The sequence below is a fragment of the Crocodylus porosus genome, unplaced genomic scaffold (genome assembly GCF_001723895.1).
Source record: "Crocodylus porosus isolate Cpor-Errol unplaced genomic scaffold, CroPor_comp1, whole genome shotgun sequence".
Lineage (NCBI taxonomy): Eukaryota > Metazoa > Chordata > Crocodylia > Crocodylidae > Crocodylus > Crocodylus porosus.
Window position 1 is genome coordinate 50583950 of NW_017728906.1, and position 9811 is coordinate 50593760.

Genomic DNA, 9811 nt, shown 5'->3' on the forward strand with positions numbered 1-9811 from the left:
CTAGATGATCTACCTAGGTCCCTTCCGACTCTAGCTACTATGATACTATGATACTAAAGCAGGTTCCTGCCCATTGCTGGGTCTCCATAGTAACCAGCTATGGTGACATTGGTAGGGGCTGCTGGGAAATGAAGTCCCTGGTGGACCTGATCTGGCCTGAGGGCTGGACTTTGCTAGAGAGTTAGGACCTGTGCTAGAGAGTTAGCAAGCAGGGGTGTGGTTAGGGCTACAAGTCTGCTTCTTGCCTGCCCTGCTTTTCAGTTCTCTAGCCACAGTATAGGTTGGGGTGGGGGGGGGTGTGTAACAGGGAGCCTGCTTGGGCCGCTTTCCCTGCAGCCTGCCCACCTGTTCCTAGGCTAACCGCTCATATTCTTGCCCTCCATGCCTTGTTGGTATAATTAATTAATAGATGTTAGTAAGTGGGAGGCTGCCCATTTTCTGCCCTGATGCCAGGGGGTGCTATTTGCGGCTCTTTTCCTCCCCTACACCGCAGCCCAAGCCTCGCAGATGGCATCTTCATGTTCTGTTAATCACTGGTCCCCACAGTGGGTTCCAGAATCCTCCAGTTGAACCCCACCTGGATTCCTCTTCCTCAAGCAACCTCTTCCGCCATCATACCGGGCAGCATAGCTCCCTAAGATGGTTTCCCTTCTGGTGTGGTTCCCCCCACCGAGACCTTCAGCCCCAACCTCCAGGCCAGTCGGGACCCTAGGCCCTCAGCTCTTGGGCATCCCTCGCAGTGGGCCTCCGGTCCTTCAACCCTTCTGGTCCTAGCCCCAGAATGGGCCAGTCAGGGGAAACTCAGACAGGCCCGAGTCTATGGCCCTTTTCTCATTCTCTGAGGGTCCACTCTCTAGGCCCTCCACACAAAGGGGTAACCCACCCAGTTGTGGGGGCGAGGGGTTAAGGCACCCCAACCTGCCTTTCACTGGGGTGGTAACTGGTCTGGCATTTCCTGGGGGCTCCCATGCCACTGGGAGCCCCACCAGGCCACCCACTCCTGGTAGGGTGCAGTTTTAGGTCATATCCAGGACCAGGAACCTCCTATCCATCCCCTACAGCTCCTCCCTTACCTCCAGCCAGAAGATGTTGCTGCCTGGCCCCTAGCCGCAGAACTGCCTTGTTTATATGGGCAGCCCTGAATCTAAAATGGCTGCCCTCATTAGGCACCTGGCGGCTGCTGGCTCCAGGCCCTTAAAGTGGCAGGCACACACAGTGCCCTGCCACAGGGGGAAAGCCCCCCACCCCACACCTCTTGGATCATTTCCCCCTCTGTCCCCCAAATAAACCTGCTTTTCCCTGTTGGCCTCCATTTCACCCTTCATCCTCTGGATCCCCCCTTCAGTCTCTGGACTGGCATCTCCCCCTCCACCTCCAGATCACCTCTTTCCCCCGCAGATTGCTGGCCTGCCACCCCAATCAGCCCAAAAGTAGTGGCAGTGGCAGCAGGGGAGAGAGAGACTCATCCTCCGTGCGTGCTCCTGGACTCTCTGCAGCTGTGCCAACCCTGTGTGCTAGGATCCAGCCCCCATCAGCCCCTGCAGTTTCCCAGCAATTCTTTTCTCTCCCCTTCCCCCTCCTCCTTCCCCCTCCTTCAGTTGTGGGGCCCAGAGGGAGCTGGATCTATGTGCAGTGACCCCAGAACCTGGCAGAGAGGGAGAACCTCCCCATGGCACCTCCTCTACTTTTGGTTTGATTGGGTTGGCAGGGTGGTGATCATGTGGTGGAGGGGCTGATGGAGGCAGAGGGGGTGATTGGGGTGGCAAAGTAGGAATCTAGTGGTGGAGAGGGCAATTCAGTGGTTGGGGGTACATTTTAGGGGGCAGAAAGTTTGGCAGCCCAGCAGCTCCCCACCTACCTACTCTCCTCTCCTCTCTCTACACCATCCCTCTTCTTCCCTTCAGTCCTTCCCCCACCCCTTCTCCGTGCTCCCCTCACTTCATCCCCCTGCCACCCTTCACCCCTTTTCCCTTCCCACTCACCCCATCAACATGCAGCTGTCAGCTGGCTATTCCCAGGTGTCAGTCTAGAGCCATACAATCCTGGCTGATAGCTAGTCCATGTGGTAGAAGTGCCTCCTGGGATAGTTAAGGACTGCATACTGGTGGCTTTATCTCAGGTGAACACCCAGAATATAACTTAATTCAAGATAGGTAGCACAGCTCAGAGATAATTCTTGCCCAAAGTGGCATACCTTTAAGATGCCTAGAGGGCACTTAGCACTTGTTAATGAACCTTAATGTATAATCTTTCACGTTTTAAATGCTCTATGTTTTAATTGAAATTTGTAATTTCATTCCAAGTCTCTACTGTCTGATTCCAAAAAGGGCCCAAAAAATTTAATACAGAACTAGCTTGAATTCTCTATCCACAGAAGTTTGAACTCTCTCTTTGTCTCCCCTCTGCCTCCCCTTATTCCATACTCTGGAATTCTTTGGTTTTGGCTCCTCTTCACTTTGATAATCTGGTTCCTATACCAGGGTATCTCTAACCTCCTGAAACATAGCACTATGTGCCCATTCCCAGCATGCAGGGGCATCTGCAGAAGAGGTGTCCCCTCTCTTCACTAACCACTGATCCACATGCTGTGGTGATGCCTGATGGGCTTGGCACTCCCATTGGCAACAGCCCTAATTGTTGGTCTCCCAGTTAAGGTGACAGCATATGTCAATGATGTGACTGTTTTTGTGAGCAGTGAGGATAATGTCTAGTCCTTGATCGAGTGTCAGCAGTTTACAAGTGTGCCTCTGCAGCCCATATCAACTGGGCCAAAAGCAATATGTTTTTGCTGGGCACCTGGACTGATGCTTACTCCTCAGATCTCCTTTGGAGACCTAACCTGGTGCTTCAGTTACTTCAAAGCTCTGGACATTTTCCTGCACCCATTGGCCTATGTAGCCAAGAACTGGGAGAGCTTCAGTAAAGAATTTGAGGTGTGACTATAAAAATGATGCTAGCTCTTGTCCAGCCTGTCCTACCACAGCTGGGTCCTGGTCATCAACAACCTGGCAGCTGCTACTATATGGCATGGGTGTGCTGTCCTGCATCCACCAATTATTCTATTCAAAAAGCTCCTGAAGCTTCCCCTGAAACAGGCACCACTGGTTCCAGCAGGCTGTTCCCTACCCACCCACCAATGAAGGGAGATCATGGCTTGGTTAACTTCGTGGGCAGAGTGGCTTCCTTCTGCCTATAAGCCCTTCAGCTCTTTCTCTTTGCTGGTGAACCCTTCCCCAGGTGATGTCTGGCTTTAGCTTTCCAGCATCAGGTCAAAGACATCGATTTCATTCAGGAAATTTTCTTCTTAGATACTGATTGCCTGAGTTGGGATGACCTCCTGCCCTTCTACTGTAGTCTTGCCTGGACCTAGAAGGCCCCCTTTTGACTGAGACCCCAGGACAGGCACTTGTAATATGCAGAGCTACTGGATGTATAAAATACGTGTGTAAAAAGTACAGAAGTAATTTAGAAAAGGCTAATAATAGGAAATAGGAATTTTTTGTGTCTTCAAATCATTTGGAATTTCTGTCCCATCTTAATGTTACCTCAAGATACAGGTGCTTACCAGGAATTAGGGACATGATTTCTGTTTACGGATTTTATTTTAGTCAATAATCAAGTTGACATTGTGGTCTTTGTATGCATTACTTTTGATAAAATATAGGTAAATTCTGCTAGCCATATACACAATTGCGTTTGAAATCAGTGGGGTTTTGTATTGATAAGATGCAAAACATGTAATCTAACACATTTAACTTATTTTTATTGGTGCTTGATAAAAAATAACTATCTCCATCAGCCATTTTCATATTAATAAGCAGAGTTCCATTTACAGATCAGTTGTTTCCATTTCTCTTTAGTGGGCAAACATCCCCATTATCCTTCAGTAAGCTTTTTATACACTAACAAGTATCCTGATTCACAGTTGCATGGCATCATTAATGTTTAATTGAAGGTTTATTGTGGCAGGATACCTGCTATTTTTTAAATAGAACTGCATAATGATCAAATATAATAGCCCCAGTATCCTTCTTTGCTATTCTCTAGATACCCAGAACCATTTATGGCATACTTCCTACCAGGCAGTGACCCAGAATTTGTTGTATTGCCTCAAGATGGAGAACTTCTTCCACTTGACACTGTTGGAACCCATATAACTGTAGGATTCAGACCAAGTATGTACAGCAAGAAGCACAAAGCAATATTAGTGATTCAGGTAAGTCCTTACAGAATGAAATTGTAACAGTGACTTTACTGTACTATTGTCATGGATTGAAGCATTTTCTTCATGGCTAAGTTGTTTAAAAAATCCTGTTGGGGAAGGGACAAAAAATAAAACAGGAAACCAACTCATGGAAACTTTATAAGGAGGTTTTTGATTTTAGCTGTCTCATATTTTTGCTGTCTTCACAGTAACATTCCTAGAGATAATTTCTATTTAGATCCATGCACCTCAATGTTACCAGTGTAAAATAGCGCATCTCAATGTTATCAGTGTAAAACAGCTTGAGAAAAGGAATGTAAAAGCCTATCATAATAACACAAAAAATGCCATACTGGGTTAGACCAGTTGTCCATCTAGCTCAGTATCCTGTCTCCAACAGTGGCAGAAGCGGATGATTTAGAAAAGCATTATTCAACATCCAGGAAGCCAGAAGCCACATGCTGTAGTGCTGTAATCTCGGGGCCCATATGAAGCACAGGCTACAGATAAGGTCTGCTTTGCTGTGCAGGCAGTCCCGCAGCAGGCTTTCATCTGTTTCATCTGGACAGACTAGCATGACCCTTACCCGTGTGCATACTATGCAGGCAACCGACCTTTCTCATGCACACCATAAGCAGCCTGGCCCCCTTCCCTGCTGTAGGCACAGGACAGGCACCCTATGTCCCTCTATGCACAAAACTTCACCCCAGTCTCCTCCCATTATATTGCCCCACCCCCAGAATTGGGGGCAGAAGGTAGAAAGCAGAGGAGGGGAAACTTAAAGACCCTGTTTCCCACAGCAGGAGCAACAAGGAGGGGAAGGAGGAACAGTAGCAGCTATAGTGGGGGCCCATGGGCTGTATGTGGCCTTTGAGCTACCAGCTAGATAGCCCAGCTTTAGAGAGAGAACACTGAACTGAGTATATCTAGAGTGATCATTAGTTTAGAGATACCAGAGGATACACCTCTCACTGTTCTGCTTAATAGCTATTAATGTATCAGTTATCCATACATTTGTCTAGACGTTTTTTTTAACTTGGCTATTATATCTATTTCTACAGGCTTCTGTGTCAGCGAGTTCCACAAGTTGACCATGCACTGTGTAAAAGAGTACTTTCTTTTGTTAGTTGTAAACCAGTCTCCTATTCATTTCAGTGACCCCTCCGTAGTTCTGGGACTTAATGACTGCTGGACCCCTCCCTATTCATGTTGTCTGCATTCTTCGTGGTTATATAGATCTCTATCATATTTCTCTTCAGCCTTCTCCTTTCCAAAATGAAGAGTCCTAGCCTTTTAGTCTTTCCTGGTATCCTGATCATTTTGGTTGTCCTTCTCTGTATCTTTTCTAATTCTATTACAGGCTTTTTAAGATGCAGAGATCAGAACTGCATGCAGTATTCAAGATGTACACAGAACTGCACACTATAAAATTCACCATGAATTTGAATAATGTCATGATGATGTTTTCTGTTTTGTTTTCAATTCCCTTCTTAATGATGCCTAACACTTTATTAGCTTTTTTGGTCACTGCACATTGAGTTGATGTTTTAGGAAACTATCTACTATGTCTTTTTCCCCGAGTTGTAACAGTTGGTTAAGAAACCAGCATTATGTATGTATACTTGAAGTTATTTTGCCCTATTGCATTAACTTGAAGTTTTTGGCTGCTTACAGACATTGAAGAAACCAAAAAAACTTGCTTTATGGGAAGCAGCAGCACATTATTTGGATCTGGCTCCACAACATCTGTATAGCTCAGGTACTTCAGCAGGACTTTTTGGCACTTTTCTCTAATAGCTGGTTCAATCAGCTATTAGATAAAAGTGGTGGAAAACCCCACTGAAGTGCCCGGTCTATACAGACATTGGGTGAACTGGGTCCAATTAACACAATATCTCCTCTGGGCATGTGTTTGGCTTGGTGCAGCACTACGCCAAGTTTAAAGTGCTGTTGGGGTGGGGGGCTGGTTACATCTGTAAGCAGCCAGCCTGTCCTTTTTTTGCCCAGTCACTTAACCTTGCAAGATCTTTTTGCAGTTTCTCCCCTACATTTTAGGATTTGACTACCTGGAATAATTGAGTATCCTTTTCAAACATGGAAATCTTATCCCCGTTTCCAGAAGATCAATGAAATGTTGAACTAAATCAGACCAAGCACAGACCTCTGTGAGACCCCACTTTTTAGCTCCGTCCATCCTGAAAAGTAACTATTTAGCCCTACCTTTGTTTCCTATCATTCAATCAGCTCTCAATACATTAAATAACCTTCTATCCAATCTTGTGGCAACTTGATTCTTTAAACATTTCTTAGTGAGGGACCTTGTTGAAATCTTTTGGAAAATCTAAATATATTCTGTCAGCTGGATTCCGTTTGTCCATGTGCTTCTTAACACCCTGAAAGAACTCAAGCAGTTTGGTGAGGCAGGTTTTCTGTTTACAAAAATCATGCTGACTCTTCCTCAGTATATCATACTTCTCCACGTCTGCTGATTTTATTCTTTGTTATAGATTCTGCCAACTTTCAAGGGATGAAAATGAGAGTCACTGGTCTGTAGTTTCCAGGATCACCTGTGGAGCCCTTTTTGAAGATGGGATTTATGTTGGTAACTGGCCAGTCCCCTGGCACAGAGGCCATTTGTAACAAAAGGTTACATACTATTGCAAACAGTTTGCAATTTCACCTTTGAGTTCCTTAAGAACTCTCAGGTGAATGCCATCTCATCACATATTAGTATGTAACTTCTCATTTTGATCTAAAACTTCTTCTGTTGTCACTTCAAGGTAATCTCATTTTACAAATCTGTCTGCTGGGAAGGATCTATCTGGTGTGGGAATTCCCACAATAATTTCTGCAGTAAAAATTGAGACAAAGAGTTGACTTAGCTCTTTGCTATGACCTTATCATCTCTTTTATGGCTAAGTCATTTAATGGTCGGTTGTTGACTTCATGTTTCTAATGTATTTTAAAACTTTATAAATTAACTGTAGGATCTTTTGCAAGATGCTCCTCAGATTCTTTTTTTGGCCTGCCTTATTTCACTGTTATATGTGCTGTGCCAGAGCGTATGAGCTTTCCCATTTTCCTCATATGGGGGCGTACCTTCCATTTATTTGAAGGATTCCTTTTTGCCTTGAATGGTCTCCTCAGCTCTGGTATAAAACCCCCATTCAGGGGTTTTATTGTTTTATTGGACTGCCTTGATACCCTTTTTGATTTATGCTATATAATTGTCCTGAGTGTCTAATACTGTTTTTTTTAAAACAGTTTCTAGGCTACCTGCAGGGTTTTTACATATTTGACTGCTCCATTTAACTTTTCTTCCTCATTTTTATGGGTTTTTTTTCCTTTTAAAGCTGCATGGTGCTTTTTTTGTTTGTTTTGGGTTGGGTTGTTTTTTGACCTATTCCATCCCAGTAGGATGTTGAATTTTATTATGTTATGGTCACAGTTACAGAGTGCCTCATCTACAGATATTTCTTGAACCAGGTACTATATGTTACTCAGGATTAGGTCTAGAATTCCTTCTGTTTTTGTGCGTTCCAAGATGAGTTCTTTCAGAAAGCAGTTATTATTTTTAGAAATTTTATCTCCATATCTTGCTCTGATGAGGTGTTTACCTCAAAAGTAAGAGTTGTCAGAAAGAAAGAAAATCTTTATGTTAATTATTAATGCAAGTTAGATGAGCAAGAAATAGAAAGTCCCTATCTTTGTTTATATTATATATTCATATTATGTCTTCCAGCCCCTCACAACTATAAAACTGTCTTATAGAATAAAAGGTTCTAAAATTATCCTGGAGATACAAAATGTCACAAAAGGGGATTTGGGAAAATAATAGAAGTTAGGAATGGCTGGATCAGAAACAGAGAGAATGGCAAAATAAGAAACCAACTATGAGATTTATGCAATTTCTTTTTTTCCCCCTCTGGAAAAGAGAGACAACATGGGATCATTACAGAAAGGGGATAGGTTTTGTTTCCCTCTCAAGTGATATTTTCTGTTAAAAATAAATTCTTCATTTAAAAATACAGAATGCTTTAAAAGAAATCTATAGTCCAAATGGCTAGAGCCATGTAATCCCACAAAAAATGGCATTTTTGAAAGTCCTTGCAGAATTTTTGCTGTGACAGCACACCCTTTTGGGTGTCTGTCACTTTAAGGGCTGGCACAGGTTGCTACCAGGTGGCTGATGAGGGTGGCCATTTTACAGCCCAGCTCTGAGGAGCTGAGAGCAGTTTGAGACCAGCCAGCAAGGAAAAAACATCTCTCCAGAAACAACTTGGAGGTAAGGGTGAGGCTGTGGGAAAGGAGGAAGCCTCATTGGTTTTGTAAAACTGCCCTGCTGGGATAGAGGGCCTGGTGGGACTGCTGGTGGCATGGCAGCCCACTTAGATACCAAGACCGATCACCTACACAGTGTAAGGAGGGTTGAGATGCCTAAACCCCAGCCCCTACCTCCAGGTGGGTTACTAGGAGGTTTAAGTGGGGCCAGGCACACAGTGTAGCTGCACCTGAGCCCTGTGGGGTGTTAGATCCTGTAGTGAGGGCCAGGCATGCTGAGTGAGCAGAACCAGAGTCCTAGGAATCTAAGACTCCAGCCCTTGGAGAGGGCAGAGTGGAGGTCAGGCACACTTATAGAGAGAGAAGCACCTGAACCCGTTGGAGTGGAAGACCCCAGGCCCCAGAGAGTAGGGGGCAGAGCTGTGGCCTGAGAGAGGGCATAGTGGTTCAGTGAGGGTCCAGGGGTGAAGCAGGACCATAGTTGAGCAATCGCTCAGTCCCGTTCAGGTGAGGGCCACGTGACAGGCCCAAAAGACTGTGCCAGGGCTGAGCAAGGGGTAGAGAGTAAAACCTGAGGATCTTTTTGAGTAGAGTGGAGTGAATGTGGCCTGGATAGGCAGTGTGCAAGAGACTGGGTGAGAGCCAGTGGAGTTCAAGAGGCCCCGATGAGAGGGGTGTGGGGGTATATGGCCCCAAAGGGGGCAATATGATAAAGATCCAACTGCATGCCCAGTTTGGCCTGGCTATGATCCAGAGTATCATCACACAGTGTGACATCTGTGAGGCAAGGGACACATGTAAGGGAGGTCAGAGCATGTATGCACTGCCCTGTTACAGCTGGGCACTTGAAGGGCAGCCTCCTGCGTATTTAACGACCCAATCATTTACGAACAAGGTATGGCAGGTGAACAAGGCAGACGGTTTGCCCACAGACGGGGCAGGCCCATACTAGCAACGGGCCTGGAAGTCACCTTTGTCACACTGGCACTATAATAAGGCTACTAAATGATAAACTAATTAAACAGCAATATAGCTGGAAAATAAGATAATTAAACCAAATTGAGAGGCAAGTTACTGGATAAAAATTCACAATATTGTAGTGGAGATAATTACTACAGTAGTCTGTTTTTTCTGAAGCAACTGGAAAATAGTGAATAAAAATATGTCTAGGAAACTGTCAAGTCCTGTACTTCTTTTATTCTGGTTTCCTTTTTGCTTGACTGGAGTTTGGATTCATTCATTCCTTTCACATAAACAGAGTGGTAAGATTTCTCTGTCTCTTTCATTTGAAAAGAGAAAGGAACTTTGTCTGAATTAACTCCCTCA

At 44.9% G+C, this 9811-nt stretch overlaps 1 protein-coding gene across 1 annotated transcript in view; it reads left to right on the forward strand.

The window, feature by feature from the left end:
* Positions 1–9811, forward strand: part of CFAP47 (cilia and flagella associated protein 47) — a 734432-nt gene that overhangs the window by 702960 nt on the left and 21661 nt on the right. Inside the window, exon 63 of the mRNA XM_019528459.1 lies at positions 4048–4216. Coding sequence (XP_019384004.1) covers positions 4048–4216 — 169 coding nt within the window. The remainder of the gene's footprint in view (positions 1–4047; positions 4217–9811) is intronic.